This window comes from Heliconius melpomene, chromosome 10 (genome assembly GCF_056956725.1).
Source record: "Heliconius melpomene rosina isolate 202511_hmr_F chromosome 10, ASM5695672v1, whole genome shotgun sequence".
NCBI lineage: Eukaryota > Metazoa > Arthropoda > Insecta > Lepidoptera > Nymphalidae > Heliconius > Heliconius melpomene.
In genome coordinates, this window is record NC_140398.1 from 6,425,437 (window position 1) to 6,449,987 (window position 24,551).

At 31.8% G+C, this 24,551-nt stretch overlaps 3 protein-coding genes across 4 annotated transcripts; all 3 read right to left on the reverse strand.

The window, feature by feature from the left end:
* Positions 1-2,387: 2,387 nt before the first annotated feature.
* LOC146535330 (uncharacterized) lies at positions 2,388-22,850 on the reverse strand. 2 transcript variants are annotated; one of them, XM_085191127.1, is made up of 10 exons: positions 22,698-22,850; positions 15,621-17,039; positions 14,634-14,795; positions 14,276-14,474; positions 7,029-7,242; positions 6,137-6,264; positions 4,754-4,896; positions 3,542-3,632; positions 3,152-3,196; positions 2,388-2,856 (listed from the first exon to the last, which is right to left on the reverse strand). In XM_085191127.1, exons 1-9 carry the CDS (start codon positions 22,741-22,743, stop codon positions 3,178-3,180), a joined length of 2,421 nt encoding a protein of 806 aa, XP_085047253.1. In that variant the 5' UTR covers positions 22,744-22,850; the 3' UTR covers positions 2,388-2,856; positions 3,152-3,177. The 2 variants fall into 2 exon arrangements, with proteins under 2 accessions (XP_085047253.1, XP_085047252.1); XM_085191126.1 differs by lacking the exon at positions 3,152-3,196.
* Positions 10,718-11,539, reverse strand: LOC146535331 (uncharacterized). Its single transcript, XM_085191129.1, has one exon. The coding sequence runs from the start codon at positions 11,533-11,535 to the stop codon at positions 11,047-11,049; it is 489 nt and encodes a 162-aa protein (XP_085047255.1). The 5' UTR covers positions 11,536-11,539; the 3' UTR covers positions 10,718-11,046.
* On the reverse strand, positions 11,629-13,051 carry LOC146535332 (uncharacterized). The gene has a single exon (XM_085191128.1). It carries the CDS (start codon positions 12,640-12,642, stop codon positions 11,686-11,688), a length of 957 nt encoding a protein of 318 aa, XP_085047254.1. The 5' UTR covers positions 12,643-13,051; the 3' UTR covers positions 11,629-11,685.
* Positions 22,851-24,551: the final 1,701 nt, after the last annotated feature.

The following is a 24,551-nucleotide window of genomic DNA, read 5'->3' on the forward strand; positions in this document are numbered from 1 at the left end:
TAATATTAGCTATGAATGTAATGCACGATGAGCTGAGAGAACCTAGTGTTCCGTCACTCCACTCCTCACTTCGCTCCTGTTTTTGAACATATTTACTAAAAAAAGCATCACGCTGTATCCCGCAATATAACAGGGAAGCCAGGAGGACCCTAGTATTCCCTTGCACTACGACGGCTTCTTACATTATTTAATAGCGATAGCCAGCACTTGAAATTTAACCAGACAAAGAAGATATTAATTTTAGATCTAAAAATATTCCACCAGGACTTGAACCTCCGATTAGATAAATTTATAATTATATTTGTATTCTCCGAGTAATTAATATTTTTAGAACATTGGGTTCCAATTTAAAAAAAAATCGGCGGAAAGTGGGGAACAGAAGTATCTTAATGGGGACGGAGTGTCTAACGCTCTGCCCACCCTGCTATGTGCAGGATACAGCTTGAAGCTACAAAAAAAATATTTTTATTTTTATATAATTTTTATATATTATATTTTGACGTAAACAAGGACTTTTACTTATTTACGTCAAAATATATCCACGAACAAAAATTTGTACTTATTAAATATTATAGTAAATGTAATATTGTAAATAGGGCTATGTGTGTATGTGTGTACTCAACTATAATTTTCTATTGTCTATAATAGTTAAAGCGATTTACGCAAATTTTAATATGTAAAAATCTTTCGCACTTGCACTGGCTCTAACATGACATATTGCAGATTTTGTGACGTATATAAAATTGTATTTTGTTTTTAAAAATACATTAAATAATTATATAAAGTACTGGTGTCATAAATAATAGGAAACACAGATTAAAAATTATTTGTAGTTTTACTTCTGAAAAGTAGGAAAAGAGAACCAGTGAAGAGACACTGCGTTCTCCGCTCTCTATAAAAACAAACTCTGCTCTTTCTCCAGGGTGGAAATCAAACCTACAACTATCAATTTTACAGTCTGACTTTGTTCTAGTGCGTTACGGTTGTGCCAATCTATATTTTTAAAACTCTTTCGTTCCAGAGTGAATAATAGACAACACACAGATGTAGCTACTGAACTAAGAACGAATTGTGGGTGATCATTTGATTTACAATAAATTATTAATGTATTGTAATATCTTTAGATCAAAATCTGCAATATAACAATAGATTAAGAAACATTACAAAATATATTTAATAAATTTTATAAGGTTATTGAAAATTTTATCCATTTTTATTATAACTTTAATAATACTTGTTAGTTTCTAGCCATCATACTACTCCTTAGGTGTCTATTTATAACGATTTGAATTTATATTTTAAAGCATATTATATTTTTATTTATTGAAGATAATTTATTTTTCTACACTTCTATTTGTATATAAAAAACAATAACTGGCAACATTTTGAATTAAATAAAATAAAAAAATGTCAAACGTAAATATACAAAACAGGCAAAAATGAGATATATATGTGTAAGTTATTTTTTAAATTTAAATTTTAATATTTATGATAATATTTTATGCTTTTTAATATTGGCTAAATTTTTCTCACATTCAATGTCATTAGTAATTATATTTTTTTGTATATATATTATTAGATTTTTTTATACGATATACAATTATAAATAAATAGTTACTATAAATTTGCTATGAAATATCTACATATTTAAAATTTTCATGTTTCAATGTAACAACGAAAATAGTCCTTTTATTTCGATATTGGAATGTTTATTAATATAGTATTTGTTTATATAGTTTTACTTTTTTTACATTTTAACCATTATAAATATTGTATTTGTTAAATATTATTTAGTTATAATTTGTAAATATTATTAGCGTGTAAGTCAAAGCGTTGCAATACAATAGCTTGTAATAAAGAAAAATATTATTTTACCATTTTTAATTACATAAAATAGATTTAAATAGTACATATTTTTCTTTAGTATACTATCCTTAAAACTATTTTTAATAGTGATGGTCTGGCAGCAAAAAAATAAAAGAAAAAATAAAAATACTTCATAAAAAATCTTTTTGTGTATAGAATATAAATGTATAAGAGAAATTTAGAATTCGTTATATTTTTATTAAATGTTATAAGAGTCAATTTATTTTAAGTACATTTTATAGAAGCAATGTGATATTTTGAATAAAAGATCAAATATTATTTCCTAGTATTTTTTTAATTACTAACATTTTTTTTTATATTTATAACAATAGAGACAGAGTTTTAAAATGAAAAAAAATCACAACCTTTTTGTAAATTCCCAAAGTAAATTGTTTTAAATTTAAAGTTTAAATTTGTAATGAAAAATATCTTATTTTAATATTCTTATAACTTCAAATTATTATTTTTTTTATTTAATAAATAAAAAACATAAAGAAAAAAGGAAAAAATAAAAGAGAATGTAAAAAAATAAAAATACGACCATTTATTACCAATATAATATAATGTATAGATGAATTTAAAATAAAAATTATAATATGTATAATTTATAACATAGATTAAAATTTATTCATTAAAATCACAACAATTGGTATATTAATTATACCGTCTAGTTATTACTATATAAGTATAATATAATATACGTCTAATTTTTTACTTATGTGGTAATATTTTTTTATTAAATTTCCATCTGCTTTATTATTTATTTCAAAAATTTAAATTTTATTTGAAACTAATTTACTGTAATTAATAAAAAAAATAAAATGAAATAAAATAACAAAAATAAATAATAAAGCATTTAGAAAACATAACAAGTGGTTAAAAATCACATTAATATAATTATTTAAGCCTCTAACTAGAATATATGTATTATTTCTACGCGTGTCTGGCGCCTACACATTGTAAATGTCGCGCGGACTTACACCGGAACTTCTGAAATTGTTTAAAAAATCTATTATACAATTGCAATTTGCAATTTATACAAATAAATCTATTATACAATTGCAATTTGCAATTTTTTTGGCTCAGAGTTCCAACACGGCGGAATTCGGCGAACCCACTTCTCGCTGAATTCTCGAGCATTAGGCCTTTGACCAATATATTATACTATTAAATACGATTAAGAGAAGTAAAATATTTTTAGCTATTTGTTAAAATTATATGGTTAAGATAATAAAAAATAAAGATAGATAAATAAAGATTAGAAATAAATGTTAGAAATGCATACCAATTATTTACAATAAAAAAAATCGGCTACACGTCAGTTGTGTACCTGAAAATGATTAATTATTAAAGCACTGAGCATATGTATACTCAGAAAAGCATTCATTGAGCATTCATATTATACTCAATGTGATAAAACTGAGTGATCGTCATACAGTTATCAGCTTAAGCAGAGCATTAGTAATATTGTGATATGAAATAGAAATTACGATTTTAATGATTAGAAGTAGTTTATGAGAAGTTAGAAGGTTAAAAAAATATTACTTACATACAATATATTAGATTACCTAGATAATCATTGATAATAAGAAGATTAAAAAACATATAGTAAATAGAGCATAAGTTAGAAACATTAGATAATAATTTAGCGAATGATTACCATGGTAATACATACCTATCACGGGCAGGCAACACTTCTTCATCCGAATCGAAGTTGTAGAAATCAGTGTGCATATAGCTTTTGTTGGAGTAGCCACCTACGTCCACTGAAAGAGAGTAGAAAATACACATATTATATAAGCAAACAAAATAGCTATTTCTTTGCTGCTTTTGGAACATAGTGTTCGAAGATCTATCGACGATTAGAAGTCACGCTGTTCCTCAAGTTCTGCCCAATTTTTGAGACACTCTTTGTATTTTGAAAATAATTCACTACCGAGTCGGAATTGAACCAACAAAGGTCGCGGCAGAGCTATTATCACAAGAAAGGAATTATTTAATTACGTCGCTCTGATAAAAAAACAAAGCCCATTCCGCCACAAAAGTTGAGTTTCTACACTTAATTACCAGAAAAAATTATGGAATGGACTGTTTTAACACTAGGTTCTCACTGCTTACCCGTCACTGAATATGCAACGTAAAGCAGTAATAATAAATAGCAGATCAAATGCCAACAATAGCAAAATATTTGTCCATAAAGTGAAAATTTTAACTATCTATTTTATATGTGGTAGAAATATATTTGTAGAATGTTCTTTAGGTTAAGGCAAATGGGATCATTGCCAAGAACTGTCTAAAATTTACTTCCTTGACTGTTGTAATTTCACTTTGTGTGTTGAACAAAGAGCAGTCCATAAAGGGGAAATATAACTATTGCAAGTTGACGTGTTAGCACATTGGCCTAATGCCAACTTTATATTTTCAACTTTGAACTTTACGAATCCTATGCTTTTAGGTACTCCCTAAAAAGACGGTATGACCTAAAAAAAATATTTTAATGAACTAAGCAATTTTGGATTATAAAAAATTGGGACTTTTGGATATTATGATTAAGAGAAGACGAAAATATTTTTTTATTTCTTCACTGCATGTGTGTGCGGCATTTTAGTTAAAAGATAATCTTGTTTTTCCTCAAGAATGGGTCCCAAACTAATAACTATTCTGTTTACAGATAAAATTTCTAACTACATTTCAAAGAAAAAAAACTTACTTATTATGTTTTTTGACTGAATTCCGGAGGCACTGTGTGTTGAGTGGCGGCACTCAACGCCGCGCTTTATCTCGTTACCAGAGCGAGGAAATGAAAATATTAAATATTTCATACTTGTGAAGTTATTTTTATATATTATATTTGTGAAGTTATTTTTATTATCATTTATTTTATTACCTTTAGTAGATTCATCGTATTTAGCATCGGCCCACTTGTAATCGGTTTCAGTGTAGAGCGGCGGTAGTGTTTGATGTGGTGTCGGATACAAATCTAAATTACGTTTCTCGTTCACACTGTCTGTATCGCTGAGTGATGGCATTCTGTAAAATTTAAAATAATTTACATATTAATAAATGATTTTTTAATGTAATTAAATATATATTTAGTTAGTCTACGAGAAATTCTTATATATATCGAATTTAACTTTACGGCCAAAGGTCTGGTAATTAAAAGATATGAAGGAATGTAAGATTATCGTAAATGGAAATAAATTAAGACAAGTGAAATGGACTTTCAAGAAAAAGGAAGAAAGTCACGTAAAAACCTGAGGACCCTCTGTAGGGCATAGCTCTCCATCCTGTCTGGAAACGACAAATATTTCTATATTGATATATGATTCTTCACAACTGCTAAACTTGATAATTTAAAACACACCGTTCTTCTCTTCCCCGTGAGGAATCACATTTATGAGAATTAAAATTATATTAATATTGGCAAGGTATAAAGTTGTACAAACATACATAATTCACGCAAACGTATATTGATATAAAGAAAATGATTCAAATAGATAAAATGGAGTAAACAGCGAGCGCAGTGATAACACTCGATAACACCACGTTTATACGATTAAATAACTTTACATGACATGACTATCATAGTAAGTGGATATGTAAAGAATTTATTATACTGCTGTAGAAAATGTATATAAAATGCTTGAAAACCTTTCAAAATGCAGGTTAAAATTTAAAATTTTCAGAATATAGTTTTCTTTTCTAATGGAATACCACACTGATTGGAAAAGTAAAAATCGTGAAGTTGTTCTTTTTGTTTTACGCTGTATTCCGGTTTACTTGACTTAGAGTATTTTTTATATTTATGATGATTGTATATTTGTCATACACGTATTTCTTATCATAAGGTGAACGTCCTAATCGTGTTCATGTATATTTTTTTTAACATAATGTCTTTTGTTTTAGTAAACCTGAAGTCAGATTTCCTTTTCCCATAGGATTTTCACTGCAGCATCATAACTAAGTTGTTTCAACCGATTTCTAGACTTTGTGTGTTGAGTGGCACAGCTTAACGCTGCACCTTGACTTACCACAGCGAAAATATGAAAATAATGTAAATGAAACTTGGACGGTTTCCAAAAGGCGTGGGTTTAAATCCCGCTTCGTTAAAAAAATTCTACATTAATAAAAAAAAGTAAATAAAACTCTTCGAGTGTTTTGGAGTATGTGCTTGGTTCGGACTCACTACCATCGCAATCACATACTGTCCGCATGATGGCCATGCCCATGATATCCTAAAGAACATTATATAATCATATATTTTATTTACCTGGTATAATTGGCAATGCAGCTGAACCTCCAAATCGCGAAGGCGAGCACCGCCATCGATAACACCACTCCACCAGCTATCACCAACCACACTGTCAACACGCCACGGTCGTTGGGCACTTGGTATTCCTGAAATTATATTTGAATTGTATTATTATAAGTTTAATCTGTATTTTTATATCCAATTATTAATTAAAATTTAAATATTAAATATTGAACTAAATACTTAGAAACAAATAAATTGTTTTGCTTTGAAACGATAAGAAAATATTTATCTGAATTTAATTATATTTATAATATTTATTTTGTAATTAATTCATAATTTTATTATATTTGTAATTACATATGTATTTTTTTTTAAATATTTACTAAAATGCCTATACGATATTTGAAAATTTCAATTAATGGATTAAAAAGATTAATTAGTTTCATTATAATACACAAGAGCTATAAAATTTAATATGAAAATCGGAAAACTTTAAATTAAAATTAAAAAAAACTTAGTACTACTTACAATACAACTTCAATACACAAAAAAGAAAGACCTCCTTATACAAAAAAGAAACAAAACAAAAGAAGCAAAATCAAAAGTGAAAAGCTAGAGACATCGCGGAACAATTCTTTGCCTACTTTAGTTCCACCTATGTTTTTTTTAGTAAGTAGACTTCTATACACCATAGACTATTGTTCATGTTTTAAGAGAGCATATATGTTGTTTTTGAAGTAATTTTTCAAAATTGAGCATTTCGTAATACGCGGCGTTGAGATCCGCCACTCGACATCCAATTTCGCAAAAATTGATCACAAAATAGGGAACGGAGTGTCCTAGTACTAGGCCTTCTAGGCCTCTGTCTACTAAGCTATATACAAGATAATAGATTTTTATGACTTACCGTAATCCCCAACATCCTGAGCCTCGATGCGAACGGATCTTGAACTGAATATGTCTCCCACATATCTTTCAAGTCCTTCCCATTCAATCTCGCGTTCTCTTCGGTAACATTTTCATAGACGAGAGGAACAGCGAACCTGACTTCTACACATCGCTCGAATTTAGGCCAGTTGTGGAAGCAAAGTGCTCTGCTTGTAATTTGTGTTGTTTCTAACCTGGAATGGAATGGTTAGTAAATGTATATTTTATTTTAGTTAAAAAGTAAGTCCCATTCCTAAGCCTTGCAGTAGTCGCCTTCTACGGTCCTACTAACCTTCTCTTGCTAAGGTTTTTAAGCTTTCATCTATATTAAACATGTACTCCAAATAAGTCACAATTAAAGTTTAATCCCGTTTCAGGTATATATGTGTTATTTTTAAAATATATTAACAAAAGCGCTAGATAATTATATCAAAACATTATCTCAAAAGGTCTATATTCCGTGTATTTGTCCCCCACAACACGCATAATTTATTCAGGTACGGTAATAAATTTAGTGGTAAATTATAACATTTGGTCATCGTGGTGCAATGTGCAGCAAAATGCAGCATAAGGATGTCAACGGTTGCGGGCTCAATTCTCATTCGAGGTAAGGAGTTATTTTCGTTTGCTCGCTTTGGTAAGTCGATAAAGCGAGGTGTTGTCTCACGCCACTTAACACGCAAGGTGTCGATGACGACAACGATATATTAAATGACGACCCGATCAGGGAACAGGAAAATATGTTATATAGCTAATACTTAGACATTTACTAAATGCGTCATGATAACGAGAATAATATCACTATTATAATTTATAGCTCATATAAACACCTACGGTGGGGAACTCGTTCTCTGCTCTAGAGAATAATAAACAGCTCTGGTAGACCAAGCGCGGTGTTAAGTTGCGTCACTTAATTCACAAATATGACGCGGTAAGATTTTTTTTTATTCTAGTATACTCTATTGATGTACAAGTTTAAAGTAGAACCAAATTAACGATTTCAAAGGAAAAAATAAAGCAGTTCTTCAAGTTAAATATTGTGCCAATTTTAGTGTCAAAGTTTTAACTGTAATTTCCCACAGATAACAGCTTGGTAGGAAGATTGGATTAGTGCCAAGATCGAGGCAGTTGACTAAATTAAAGTCTTAAAATGTTAGTAGCTAGTACTTTTGTTTTTAACCTTTTTTTAAATGTCATTTCACACTAAGAATAGATGAATATTTTTAGAAAACGGTTAAAAAAATAATATACTGGAACCGATGCCTCAGGGCAGGCGACCGCCTAAGAGGGGCGGTTCCGAGACTACGTTTTTTATGCATTTTTGAAAAAATCTTGTGTTTATTTAATCTGGAGAATTTTAAATTAAAACTTATAGAACAATCGAATCCAGAACCGTCGTGTTAGCTGTCTAACGATGTGCAGCGCCACGACGACCTCAACTATGTATTTATTTTTTTAATATTACAAAATATATACATTTGTAAAGTCAGAAACAATGTCTGCCGTGTGCTAGGTACATTCGTATAACAATCTATTCATAAAACTTCCGGTAGAAGGATGTACATATGTCACCTGATGGTTATCTACAGGATACGAGTACAAGCTGATTATGTTAAAATTCCATTTGTTGCAGAGTTAACAAAAACCTGATTGTAGAACAGTTGTTAGAATTTAACTCGAGGCAATGAAATGGAAAAGAAACAAGACAAGGCGCTGCATTAAGTTCTGGAAGAACAAAGCTGTAATAATACTACTATTGCTGTTTCCCCACCTGGGAACCTAGTGTTAGGACACTCCGTTTCCTATTATGACACATCGCTCCCAATTCTCTACCGAATTCTTGAGGTATTGCGTGTTGAGTAGCGGAACTCAATGCCGCGCTTTGCATCGTTACCCATACGAAGAAATAAAAATATCAAATATTTCATTTCCTCGATTGGAAATCGAACCCACAACTTCGATCCATCTTAGGAATAATTTTTGAGATTAGCACATTCAACCAAACAAACACTTTTATTGTATTGAAATTAAAACCCACTACCGGATATGTGTTAGAAAAATATTTCTAAACTTATGATTGTTACCAATTGTAACTAGCATTTATAGCCAGGAACGTAACAATTAATGCTATATTTAACAAGAGGTCGCTTTTCGCTATTCGTACTTACTTAGCTTTAGTGTAACTAAACTACTCCTCTTACTATCTTATGTCCTCTTGAAATTAGCTTATAAATCCTGATTATAAGAACGGTGTGACCTAACCCTAGGTTCCCTCTGCCTACCCTGATGTGGATACAGTGTGACGTTGAGAAATACATTAGTTTTATGATATTTTTAAATATTACGGCGTTAGTTTTATAATTCTTTTAAATATTTATTTACGGCGTTGGATTCCGTCTTTCAACAAACAATGTCTTGTAAATTAGGCTGAAAAATTGTCCAAAAATGGATTTGATTTTTTAAATAAAATATGATATTTTTTAAATAAAATATATTTTATTTACACCAACATAATTTTGAAAAGCATTAAGATGCCGCCTATCCTCCTAAAAAACCCTCGTATATAAAATGTTAAAAAACATAAAAAGAAGCTAAAATGTTTTTTTTTAAGCGGTATACTTCAAAAGAAAGCTCAAATGCACTTACATAAATGCAACAGTAATTGAAGTCTCATACAATCAATTAAGTAGATGCCAAAGTCAATTTAGCTTTAAGTTCTCATAAAGTCTATTGATCTATCGAGCTATCGTTGAATAGATTTTTTTAAACATGACGCCGTATCCCGCACATACGGCGCGGGGTAAGCAGAGGGAACCTGGGAACCTAGTGTTAAGACACTCTATTTTCGTTAAGTTCCGTTCCCCACTTTCCACAGAATTCTGGAGGCATTGTGTGTTGAAAAATATTCAATATTTCATAAATAGAATATATGAATTGTTTTTTTATTTGCTATTTTGACGCAATCGCTAGAAGATAAAATATATTTACACATATTGAAGACATCTTAAAGATGTTTTAAAGATATTTTATTTAAAATCCAGGATTTTGGTTTATTTTCTTTAATGAACACTTATTGTCTCGAAAATTGTTCGGAAAGAAGGAAATAGTAGAGTAGGTTAACACTAATGTCTGCTGTATGCGGGAAAAGACATAAAGCAGATTCACCCATTTTTACTACATCCCTATATAATGTGTTCCGCTAAGGGCAATTCTAGTGTTGTTATATAATAATACCATTAAAGCGCACGCTATTTTGGCGCATTCAAGACGCAACACGAGAGAAGCTCTGAGCATTGCCTGGGACTTGCGATCCAAATACAAGTGACCCTGACCCGACTCTTTGAACTTCTTAGCTTCACGCTTTATCTCTAGCAGGGTAAAGAAAACAGAGCGTCCAAGGTTACGCTCTGCATATCTCTTCCGTCTCGTTTACTTTCGTCAATCTCTTCATACACGTCCTGCGGGAGGTTCTCATGCTTTTTTAGTCACCTTCCTCCAGTATCATCGATACTGTCTTCTCTAAGGTCAAACAAGCCCCCTGCTTCTCTAACCACTCACTCTTAGTTTATATTTTTTTTTAGAATTTAACGTAATGTTTCTGAATAGATCAAAAGTTCTTCCACTTTTGATGAACTTTTGAACTACAAGAAATTTAAAGAAAAAAAACTACTCACCAGTGTACTAAGCAGTTAAGTCCTTTTAGCTACATTTGTATTTACATTTTATATTAGTAGGAAGAATTATTCTATTTGAGACGGATTCGGCTATTCATCTATAATATATAATATCATATTTACTATAAGAGTATATCGATCTTCCACTACAACAATTATTCTCATTAATAATAACTATTCTAGCCTCGAGTAACAATTAAAATTTGTTTCCAGATTATCCAGTCTTTTATATTATTATTTACAATTTTTGTATTTCGATATGTATGTTTTCACTCTAACGGGTCCAAGCCAGTGCTTCATTATTAATGAAAATAAGGCTATATTTCATACAAGTTTCTCTTCAGCAAATTTTACTGGCTTCTTTAAAGTCTCACTTTTAACGCAGTTAGATTTAACTGTTTCGTTATTATTCTCATTATGTTTTGCATTTGATTTGTATTTTGTTTCAGTTTCAGTTTTAATTTCGTTATTATTATCTTTCTCTTTCAATGGTAGGTTTAAATCGGTTTTAGTAACTGTCCGCTCGATGCAATTATCAGTGCGATTCTTGGATTGATTTTGCATCTGCGGATAGTGATGTAATATTGCCGTAGTGTTGAACGTAATTTTGCCGTACTTCACATACTCTGTCGGCTTTTTATCTTGCTTACTAGTACTAGGTGCACTTAATTCTACATCATTCGGTGATCTTAACCTAATATTTGTAACTGGACTCTCGACCCCTTGTATAATATCTTTCGTCTCCTCAATAAGTCCTAATGCGACTTTTTTACTACGTTTCAAATTTTCCATATAAATATTATAACGATTCATATCTAAAGTATTGTTTTGTTTTAGTGGCAATGAATTTGGCAATTTTTTTTGAGGCTTCTCCTCGGCCGTGTATCACAAGTTTTGGTTAGTTTGGCTCTTCGGGTTGTTAGTTTCCTTGGCCGCGGCGTAATCGCGCGCGGCGTTTGTTAGCTATGTTTGAGACTGCACCATCGATATACTAGTGGTCTCAGTGACGATGGTTGGGGCGGGGAAGTCATCTCTAGTCGAATCGTAAATAGGGAATTCACAACACATCATACATTTCAGAAATCTTGGTACTTCCACGTAAATAGCGGGCGGTATCGGAATAAAGGGTGACGTGGACGCTTTGTAATATAAATAATCTGGGTTATCTCTGTATTTTTCGTCCGCCGACCGCTCGAGCAGCGGTATACCAGATAAGAACAATATAATAGCGGTCGTGAATAAAGGTGATAATACGGCGATAAATTCGATACCTTCGATAATGTTTAGCGATATAATAAATATGCCCCACCAAAGAACGACCTCGCCAAAATAATTTGGATGCCTCGACAGGCCCCAAAGGCCGTCGTTGCACCATCTGCCTTGGTTTGCTGGCTCTTGGCGAAAGGCAAACTTTTGTAAATCGGCATACGTTTCTATTAACAATCCAATGACAAAAACTCCAGCGCCTGCAGAATCCAATGTTGTCATAGTTTTTGGTGCTTTTGGATACGAATGATGAGGTGAATTGATAATTATGACTGGTAAACTGACTACATACACCCAAACCGCTTGGAATGTGTAGAATACAGCAAATCTTAACGTGTTGCTTTTACGATCTTCAAACTGTTTATCTCTTCCGATATGATAGATCCTATAGATCAGATACCCGGAGAGCCTCACGCCCCATACGCACACAAACGCCGTTACCATTAGTTGTCTGCTGTCATAGCTTTTCAAAGTACTACCACCTTGGCCGAGGAAGAATGTTAATAATGCTATTATGATAAAATTGGCACCACCTGTAAAATCTGTGACTTTGTCGCTCTGTGATAGCGATGCGATCGTAAAAAACAATATTTGCATCGCCACAGTGACCATCGCACTTACGGCAAAGTTGTTCCTATCTATGAGGGGCTCCATGATATATATTTGACACTAAATTTTGTAAATTTTGGCATCAGGGAATACTGACATCGATCTTTTGGCGCATTGCTGCATTTTAACACTTATGCTTATCTCATTTAGGTGCTATTATTGATAATTTGTGAATTTGCCATTTTTTCCTCAATTTAGCCAATTTTTGTGGTTGGTTTAAGCGTGTTTTTTGTGGTTAACTGTTTATTTTACGACCGTGTATATGAATTTAGAAGCGTGGCACTGTAAGCTTGGCCCGCACGTAAGCTTGCTACTAAAATAGACATGACGTTTGAGACGCGCAAGTCCGCTGTGCGCGCAGGCGCATTACCAACTTTATACACCGAGTCGAAAAATATGAACTGAATTTTATTATTTTAATTAAAAAGACATATAAAAAGTTTATTTCTTAGTTAAACTTAATAAAATCTTTATAAATATGTAAACGTAGCTATATTTGATATATGAAGTGATTCCCAAAATAGTTTTAATAGGTCACAGCCCAGTGACGTAAACACAGTCATGTAAAGTGGGGCGCATTGTGTGCTGTTGTTGTTTTGGCGCACTGATGTAACTTGTATAGCTTTTATGATGTTCACATGGCTTCAAACGCAATGGGTAAACACATACGTAATGGCATTACCCACTTTGAGAGGAATCTTCATGGTTAATGATAAAATTTATGACATTCAATTGTATTTTTAGCTTTACGTTGTATATTGCATATAGCAAGGTAGGCAGAGCGAACCTAGTGTTAAAACATTTCGTTCCTTACTTTCATTGAATAGTGAAATTCAAAGCAGTGATATATGTTGTTACGAGAAAGAGGTAATGATAATAATTCATTAACCCAAGTAACGAACCCACAACCGTCGGGTTTTACGACAGATGCTGTAAAGCTGTTCCACAATGTTATTATAATTAAAAAAGAATTTATAGGCTTATGCTTATGCTTATTTATACCTTTTTTTTTTTTAAATATTAATTATTTAAAAAAACTTCAAAAAATTGAATATATTTCAATATTTTTATTCCATTCTCTTACATTAATTGAATTAATTCAAATTCAATATTATGTTGAGTCTAGAAGTGTATTAACGAGTGATAACCTCAGATATGAAATGAGTGTACTAATGCATAATTACTGTTTGTTGTATGAAGTGATTGTTATCCTTATGTATGTTATAAATATGGTATAGTAGTATATCACAGAAGTTACTAGAATACTTTGTAGTTCTCAGTTTGAATTATAATTTTAACTGCTTATTTAATGAGACGTTAGTGACATATTATTCTTTTTTTTCTGCATAGAGGAGGATGGACAGAGGGAATATAGTTCGAGTTATTGTGTATTGAGTAGCGGATTTTAACGCTGCGTTTTATCTGCTTACCGAGTGAGAAAATGAAAATATTTCACAGTATATTATAAAGGAATTATGATTTTAAATCTACTTAAATTCGGCAGAAAGTGTGGAACGGAGTGTATTAACACTAAGTTCCCTCTGCCTATCCTGCTGTGTACGGGATACAGCAAGCAGCTGATTAAAAATTAATAAAGTTTTTATATTATCGTTAGAGGTGCAATAGCTCAGTGTCTGGCTGTGAACGCGATAGTGAAGCCAATAAAAAATCAACTTACGTAGTGTTAAGTCCAGGATTGATATTATTACTGTTAATGTACATAGTGGCCATATCAGCAATGACCTGACGGAACTGCTCCTCTGATTGTATGAAGCTTTCCAAGGTAATACCGCCAAGATTCAAAGTGATGTTCGCAGTGGGCTCGGGCTTTAGCGCTTCCGGTTCCGGTTCCGGCTCTTGGGCACCCGGTCTTGGAACTATAATGAAGATCAAAATTATAATATGCGAATATCATTTCATCGACGACTTACATATTATAGAGAATTACAACTATAAATTAGAATTTAAAATACAACTACATCATAAAAATATCAACAGAAATTTGACATGCAGTCTCAATGTTAATTATAACTTACTAATCATCCGAGCACTCATTTTGAATCCTGTCAAGAACTGCATTCCCACTTTTGCTTCAAACCGAATAAACATTTGGTCGACATCAAGGAACCGGTAGCGTCTTACAGAACGTAGCCTGTATGAAAATAGTAGACCAGTAGATCCTGATTCATCTACGCCACCTATAAAATCGATATACTTATAATAATTAACTTAAATTAATTAAACTCTTCTGTTACTGATTGACTGACAGACAACCCGCAGACGAACTTATAAAGTTATAAAGTACTGAACTTATAAAGTTGAAATTTAAGTTAATTATTTTAATGTAGTTGGAGAATGTAATATGAAAAAAAGAACTTAGTGGGAGTCGAACCCGCTTCTTTCGAAAACCGTTCACTGACCGTTATTACGAAACGATGACGATGAAAATTGTTGTTTTTTTAGTCTTTAGAACTTAAAAATATACATTAGTTAGTTAAATCATTCTTTGCATTAATACGTTGGTTTCACTCGTATCAGTTCAAACTATTGTTTTCATTGATTGATTGATTATTAATTGTTACAATATATAAAATGCAACAACTGAAAAGGAAAAACTGCTGCTGCACTCCGCAGGGTAGGCAGAAGGAACCCAGAAATCTAGGGTTGAGACACTCCGTCCTCATTGAGACACATTTTGTTTCCAATTTTCCGCCGAATTGATATGAAATTATAGAGTTAGTAAAATTGTTTGCCGAAAACTTTATACTGATTTTTAATATTAAAAGTTCAGACCGTTCTTCTTAAGCCCAACGTCATAGTTGGCTACTCGGTTCCCACAATATATATATGTATATTTCAATCCTATTCTGTTAGACAAAGCGCGATGTAACTTTACCATTCAAGTTTTTAAAAAATTGGGTGGGAAACAGGGAATGGAGTATCTTGAAACTAAGTTCTTTCTGTCTTTCCTGCTTGGAAAAAGAGTTAGTGAAAATAAATAATAAATTAATAATAATTCTTACCCGGTTTTACAAGAACGTAATCACCCACATGACTATTAATTGCGAAATCTGTTATATTTAACTCGATGCCCATCCCGTTACCAGTGAACATCCAGTCCACGATCTGATTGGTGGGATACGGTTGAGGGTAAAGTGGTGATGTAAATTCAACTGGAGTTTCAACTGAAAGTCTAACTTGCTGAGCGTTTCTTACGTCATTAGCAGATATTTGCATTAAATTTAGATTTTTGGCGGTGAAATCTTCCATTAATTTGTCAACTTCCGCGCTCGATAGATCATCATTAGGTTTACTTGTCGTTGATATTAGCACTGGTTCTTGTTCTGGCTCGTCACTTGACATGTTAAGGGATTCACTTGTCACCTTCTCGTCCACAGTAGTATCCTTATTTTCTGGTTCACTAGCCATTAATGCATCGTTCAGATATTGAATGGGTTGATTTGTTTTCGTAGTTGTTGATTCTACTTCTTCAACCTCATTGTCAACATCTTCTTCATCTGATTCATCAAAGTTTTCGTCAGTTTCATTATTTTTAAACAGTTCATCAAGATTTGAATCAATTACTTCTTCATAATCGTCATCTTCTAGCGATGAAAATTTCTCATTCTTAGCATCTTCACCTATTTTGAAATCATTTTCACTCTCATCTTTAGAATCTTGTAGTTTGTCCCACGTCTCTTGTAATTTATCTAAATCAGACATTAAATCAGTAAAAGCTTTATCGACTGGATCTTCTTCAGATATTTCTCGTGATTCAGCACTGACTGTAGTCTTTCTCGATTGTGGTTCATCATCTTTTTCTTTATCATTATTAAACTCAGTACTAGGCTCATCATCGATAGATTCCGATTTATCATTGTAAACTATTTTATTAGTTTCCTCGACAATTTCTTCCATACCATTAAACTGCTTTTCAACTGCAGGCTTTATATCACTAAAATCATTATCTGTATCCTCATTTAATATATCTCTTGTCATTTCGAATATATTTTCATCGCTAAATATCTGTGTAGATAATTTTGTGGCTTCTTTGGGCTTACTTGTATTTATATCTGCATCACTTGTACTTAATTTACTAGTTTGAGATTTATTTTCGCTATTAGAAGTTGTTTTAGTAATGTCATTATCTTCCGCACGATCTAAAATTGTACTTTTGATGTTTTCTAAATTATCTTCACTTACTTCAGATCTGTTATCTTCAAATTGATATTCATCAAAATTTGTTTTAGTAGTCTCGGCTTCAGCGCCAGTAGTCAACCTGTTTAACCAATCTAATAGTTCCTCTTGACTAGTGCTATCATTTTCATCCGAAGCAGCTGGTGTAGACTTATCTTTGATATTTTCCTGAGGAAGTTTGTCAGTGTCATCGTCATACCAAAAGTCATCGTACCACTCATCTTCGTCACTGTTTGCACTTGTTGCTGAAACAAGAAACCAACATTAAGAAGAAGAATTATCTACAAAAGTAGTATAATCAAGTATATATTTAAATCTAATCTAATATAACTATAAAATTAAGTCATTAAAAATAGATAAGAAAACTATTGAATGTCATATCGAAATACGAAACGTTTATACCTATTTTTCAAAATATTTAGTTTTACTAGATTAGTATTGAGACAAGTCATGGCGCTCTGGTACTAGTGTGTGGGTTGTGGGTTCGATCCCGATTCGCGGAAATGAAAGATTTATTCGTGTTGAGTGGAGTAACTCAACCCCGCGCCTTGTCTCGCCAGGGTGGAGAAATGACACGAATTAATTTTCTCGAATTTACAGTCTTAACTGTTCCAGTGAAAACAAGTTCAGGTCCCGAAAACTACAATTTGAATCACAGTGTCAGTAAGCTCGACGTTTATGGGTTCGATTTGGTAACCCGGTTCAACAGTTCGACCCCGGTTTGGTAACACAACAGCGTTGCGTTGAATTCCACCACTCAACACGCCAATGCCACGAAAATTGGGCTGTAAGTGAAAAGCGGAGTGTAACTTTTCTCTGCCTCCTCCGCTATATGAGGGATTCCGCATCACACTGATGCTAAAAAATAAAATATAAACTTTTTCTTATTTTGCTTAGAATAAATGCAAGCATTCCTGTTAATGTGTCACAATGTGTATGAAATAGGTATGTTACTCGTAACATGACTCGGTACTCGTGTAAATAAATATATTGTCACGCTGTCTTTTTACTCTCATCATTGTATTGTCAATTATAAATAGTTTCTTTTAGATGTTTTACTCTAAGAAATATAATAATTATTATATTTTGGAGAACGGAATGTCCTAACCTACTGTTTGAGAGCTACAGCGTTTACGCTGTAAACACACAAAACAAATATTTTCATAAGGTAGACATTGTGGCGTTAAGTTCCGCCGGTCAACATCACAGCTCAACTTAGTGCTGCAGGAAGAAGAGTGAAGTTAAAAAATACTTAAATTAAAAGTTTAATAAGAATATTAAAGATAATTTTTATATAAATTTATTAATTATTTCAGCTAGACACACAAAATGTCTTTAAAATGTGGAGAACAGAGTGTTTTTCTTTTATTATATACAATGCGGAAAATACAAAGATGAAACAAATATCTACTTGTAGATTAAATTCGGAGAAAGTACTGACGCAGTTGGCAAACAAAGAAGTGCCATTTATTTTTATCGTGACCATATCTGATAACCAATTTACTTGTATATTAAACAATAAAACTAGTCGTCGCCTGCAACTTTACTGCGTGGACTTTGACGTATATAGGTACATTTATATAGTTACATTTAATTTTTTGAGGTAATTAATGAAGAATTAAATAAAATTAAATGTTTATTTAATTCTTCATTACATAGTTAAAAGATAATATGAGTTATATTAAGAGAATAAGGTTACTAACTCTTTCTTATCTCTAATACAACAAATTGGGTTTATCCCATAATATAAAATAATATATAATATATATTATGTTAATACAACTTTGTATAAATACTAGACGTCATTGTGATACAGTGAAACAGTGTTAGACTATTATTAGTTCACGCGAACATTGTTAGTTCAAGTTAATGATTATAAAATAAAATAAAATTAAAATAAATGATAATTAATATTCATTAGTAATTCTCATGAGGCTGACGTGGCGTTTTAAATTCACATATTTCAATTTCCCGGAGTGGGAATCGAACTCACGACTCGACTCGACGATCGAGGTTACAATCGCTCGCTTGTGCCCTGCGCCACGACAGCCTTATATAAAAGACATACTGCAACTTAAATTAAGGTTGAACTAAAAATAACATTGATAATGTTTACATTTTAAAAGCAAGGTCAGTTATGATATTGTAAATGTCGGACACGCACTATTTTTTTTTATATATTTTTTTGACAGTTTCAATATTTTTGACACATACATTTTGCCCAATTTTCGAGACCTTATGTGTTAAACGGCGCAACTTAACGCCGCGCTCTGAAAATAGTTTAAGCATAATCATTCTCGTGAATAGGAATCGAAGCGACAACCGTCACCGTTCCAGTCAGACGCTGTCGTATTGCGCCGCGACGGGTTGACTATTTTAAAAACAACTATTTCGAAAGAAGTATAAAAATTAATTTGCTATAGCTTTAGCTTTTAATTCTCTAGCGTGGGTTTAGGTCTTATAAAATATTCAACGGATTTAAAATAGCAAATAAATAATAAAAATAGCTTTATTCTCATAGTTTTTTAACAAGTTGAGTCGCTGAGACTTCCCAGTAAGTAATCAAGGATACTTGTGTTGGGAATGACTTGCTTCTCCGTTTGATACATTTGAGCTTAAAGAATAGTTAATATATAACAGAAAACAAATAAGGGGGCCGTATACCTCTGAGTGTGTGTATGTATGTTTGTGAGCGCGTGCGTGTGTGCGCGTATGTGTGTGCGTGTGTGTGTGTGCGCGCATGAGGTATGAGAGGGTTGTCCTCCTGTTCTATATATTAATAGGTTATATTTATCTGTGCATTATGTGTAAAATAGAGAACAATATTACGAAAGTAATGTTTCAGTTTCTATATTTTAATAGGTAAATACACCTTTAGCGCTTTCTTGACTGACAATACTGACATTTGAATTTTAAATTACTGACTTATTTAAAAATTCTTGTAATAATGCTTATTCGAATAAATATTTTTACTTTGATTTCGATTCTATTTTGTTTTCATATTTCAGACATCAGCCGATCATCGAAGCCAAGGTTAACATAATGACAACACGTAAAAATCATTTCACACAATTTTGATCCTTATTTAATTTTGTAATAAGAATTGAAAGTATTTTAACACATTTTGAAAAATATCAAGCCATTTTGATACTTAAATTTTATATTTTTAAAGTTGTTTTCTTTGATTTTTTTATTTAATTGACTGACTATGGACTAAATTTAGATGAGTTTCTTTAATGCTAAAGATTATTCTTATCTTTGTTTTCATGAATTGGCTTTTATATCTTTCAACTTAGTATCTTTCAACTTAGACATAGATTACTCCATATTTTTGTCTTATTTAAAAGCTAATTATGTCACAGACACACACAACAGTAAAAAAAACTATTTAATTAATATTAATTTTAGGATCGAGGAACCCTTATAGGAACCACGTTGTCCATCTGTCAAGACGACTTATCTCGATATCACTCAGATCATCAAGTTGAAATGAATAGATAGTAAATAGGTCTACGTTTCCTTGGAGTAAGGAAAAGCTTCTACGTCAACGTAAAAGATTTCCTGCATTTTGTATGAATTTCAAATCCTATAGGATACTTCCCGTAGACCTAAAGTGATGAAATTTGGAACGAATTTTGGGAAATCCGACAATTAAATGTTATTGGTTTAGATTTATCTACGAAATCCCTATTTAAATAATACAAACTTAGATTTGTATTTGTCATATAACTAGTGCAAACGCCCGTAAATATAAAGTCAAATCAAAAAATTGCGTGTTGAATAGCAAAACTTAACACCAGGCTCTTCCTACCAGGACGGGGAAATGACATTAACTTAAATGAGAAAGAAAATAATGAATTATTGTTGAATGGGTTTACCCATAATCGTCGAGCTTGTCTGGTGATCTATCTAGGCTACATTTAGAGATACCTAATAATTAAAAGAATAAAAATAATCAATTTTAATAAATAAATAAATAATCAATAAATTAATTTATAGAAGCTTTTATAATATTCAATAAGTAATTATAATATTTTGGTTTTGGTAATTTATATGAATAGTCAAGACTGTATTAATGAATGATTCATTTTATTACTCAATAATTTCAAGCAATATTTATCTTGTTTCTTAGAAGTAATTGTAATACATGAATGCTCTGTTTGTGCCTACTAATGTACATTTTATTCTTTTATCATGTAATAGAATTTATGTTAATATGAAATGAGAGTTGTAGGTTCGATTCCCACTCGAGAAAATGAAATATTTAATATTTTCGTTTTCCTAGTAACGACGCAAAGCGCGGCCTATAAGTTTTGACTTTTAGGATTTTTTTTATTTATCTTGACTTTTTATGTCAATATATTACCTATAATTATGTTAAAATAAACTATAAAGATGGCCTACCTAAGGCTCTAATGAAGCACACAGAGAATAATGTTTTATTTATTTTTGATTTTGGTACAGCAAATAAAAGCGTATGTTTGGGGTTTAAACTACATATGTTTTTTTCACTACCCATGCAATTAAAAAAAAATTGAAGAACAGCGTTGAGTTCCGCAACCCATTCATACATCTCTAAAATAGGCGAAAACTGAAGAACGGAGTGACATAGTATACTCGTACATCTGTTTCTCGGTTACTATTATCACTAAGCTATTATTCTATTGTATATTCTAATATAACGCTGGAATTAGAAACAATAACAATTTATATATTGTAATATATGTTACCGTTTTTATGTATAAAACATGACTTTTGAGTAATTATGCAAGTATCTATTTGTCACAGCGAATTTGTTATTAAACTTTTATTACAGTTACAACATTTTGTCGTAATAGAGTCGTTATCATCACGATTGTTGCGAGTTCTAATCCAATATAGAGTTTTTTATATACTTATTTTAAAAATAGTTATACTTGTAATAAATATTATTAAACAAAACTCAATTGTTAGACTTTAATGGACATATATTTTAGTTATAAAATAGCATCTTAAATCTTTTTTCCACTTTACAGGAGAGTTCCAAATATATAAACAAAGGGAAGCTTGTTTTAAAATATTCCGTTTCCATCACGCGGAGCGGAGAAATTAAAATAATTGAATAATTTCCCCGAGTGGCTATCGAACCTATAACCATTATATTTATAGTCAGTCACTGTGTCATTGTGTCCGTTGGGGCGAGTTTTTCACATTCTTCAATGTACGCTGAATAAGGTGGAACAACATTCTATTCTTAATTTTTTCATATTTTAAAGACTTTCTATGCTGGAATTCATATTCTTATTTATTTCTTATTTACTTGTTCGAATGTGAGAAAAGCTTTGATACTACATATATATACATATAAGTGTGAAAATCTTCAGAGCTTGAATATTAAAGGTGTATTTTTCTAAATACTGCCGTATATATAAAAAAAATCATTTTAAATTTTAACCGACTTTCCTGTAAAGTGAGCCTTTTTGCACAATTGACATTGTTAATGGCGAAATATTCTATTGAATAGCAATCACATCTAAAATAGGCAATAATCGCTTTAAATATAAAATAAATATAAGTAAGCAAAAAAGAAAGATATGCCATTAAGCCTATTCCACGAAAAATATATGGCCATAATACGAAACTGTAAACATTTTTTATCACTTTTGAGGTTAGATTAGGCATGACACTTTTATTATGCAAAATTTAAACCTTTCCTTAATAAATAACACTGGCAGTCAGTCATTAATTATATTATACATTATTATAAACATAACATATCCATATAAAATCTAAATATAAACATTAACGATCAACGCAAATAATTTACTCATTACTCTCTATACTTAAACACTTCAAAAAACACTTAGTTATTAATTACTCTTTTTATATATAAATAAAAGCACTAAAAGAATCGAACTCCTTACCACTAGCAGCAAGCGTAAAAATTAGAAAAATCCATATAGACTTCATTGTAACTGCGCGTGCGCACGTCCGCGCCACTTCATATAAAACACTGCACTGAGTTTGTAATTTTGTATAGCTTTAGGTTTGTGTATTATCTATTTATTATTTGTGTTTGTATGGAGTATATGTTTTTGGCGTTGCTTTGCCTGTTAATTAATGATTTTGGTAATAAGTGATTTAATTTTTAGGCATTTGATACGTTAAGTAAAATTAGTTTTTTGAGATGGTGTGTTATGGTAGATTTATGATGTATCCCTCATATAGCAAGGAGGGAACCTTTTTTTCTTTATCCTGAGGAAAGGCAGAGGGAATCTAGAGGTAAGATGTTGTACCCTAGGCATCTGTCAATTTTTAAAACGTTACATGTTCTGTGAAGGAACTCTACCTCGTGTATGTTAATGTTACCATTTATTGAGTTAATAAAAATAATTCGTTCCCCCGAGTGGCAATCGGACCCACGATCGTCGCTTCTACAAATTACTCGACCATAAAATAGAAATAGAGTTGATTAATAAATATTTTAGAGTTCCCTATCGTAAAACAAAAAAAACTGAACACCTTTAGGATCACTTGTCCGTCTGTCAAGAACATTTATCTAGAGATCGCGTGGATGTATTAATCAAAAATTATGATCAAATACTCTGATCCTTAAGAGCACAGCAAACAAAGTAACCACGACCTGTCGTGTCGTGTCATCTATGCAACCTGTTGCATAGGCATAGACAGAGGGACCCTTGTGATTAGACACTCCGTTCCCCATACGACAGTTATGCAATATTTCACAATAGGCGGAAAGCGGAGAACGGAAAAACAATATTAATACTCCAATACTTCCATTATATAACTGGTATTTTAGAAATACGCTTGTCACAATAATAATGCTTTAAAGTGACTGTGGTTTTTCAATGTATACACAATTATGAAGATATTACATGACAGGAAAGTATTTTAATTCGTCATGCAAGACTTACATGACCAATACAACGCGATAGGTTGTGGATTCGATTTTCACTTGAGGAAATGTTCCGCGTAAGTTCCGTCACTCAACTCGCAATGCCTCTAGAATTCAGCGGAAAGTGGAGTTCGGCCAAAATCAATGGAGTTTTTTAATATTAAGTTCCCAGGTTCCCTATGCCTACCTTGCTATATGCAGGAGCCTTTTGTATTAACGTTTATATCGAAAACAATTCTACAAATCAAATTTGTCATACTCGTATTATTTGACATTGTCATAATATTGTCAAGAAATATTATAAAGCAGGTTCACGCGTTTTCCCGCATATTGTTAGTGAATAGTTAGAATGAACTGAGTAAGAATTAAGATATTAATTTCAACACGTACCGCCTATCTTTCAAGACATTGTGTATTGAATGGCAGAACTCAACCCGCCAGAGCGGGTAAATCAAAATAATTAATTCTCTACGCCACTACCACTCTTACATTTAGACGATGTCCCATACCACGATGACATCTAACACTATTATACTTATACATAATTTGTCGTCGTCATGTCATAGGCTCATAGGTCACAAGTTCGAATCAGACTTGCTATAAATATTTGTTTGAGCGAAAGTAATCTGATTACAGGTCAATTGCAGTTCGACATTAGATAAGATTGTTTCATAAGTACCAAGTATTTGTATTAATCTAGTTATAATATACGAGGCCATTGTAGCGCAGCGGCACAGCCTTTGACAGTAAGGCCAGTGTAGCACAGCGACAATTGTGGGTTCGATTCCCAGTTGGGGAGAGATTAATTTCTTTTCCTCGATTGTATTTTTGGTAATAAGACAAGGCGGATTGAGTGAATTTT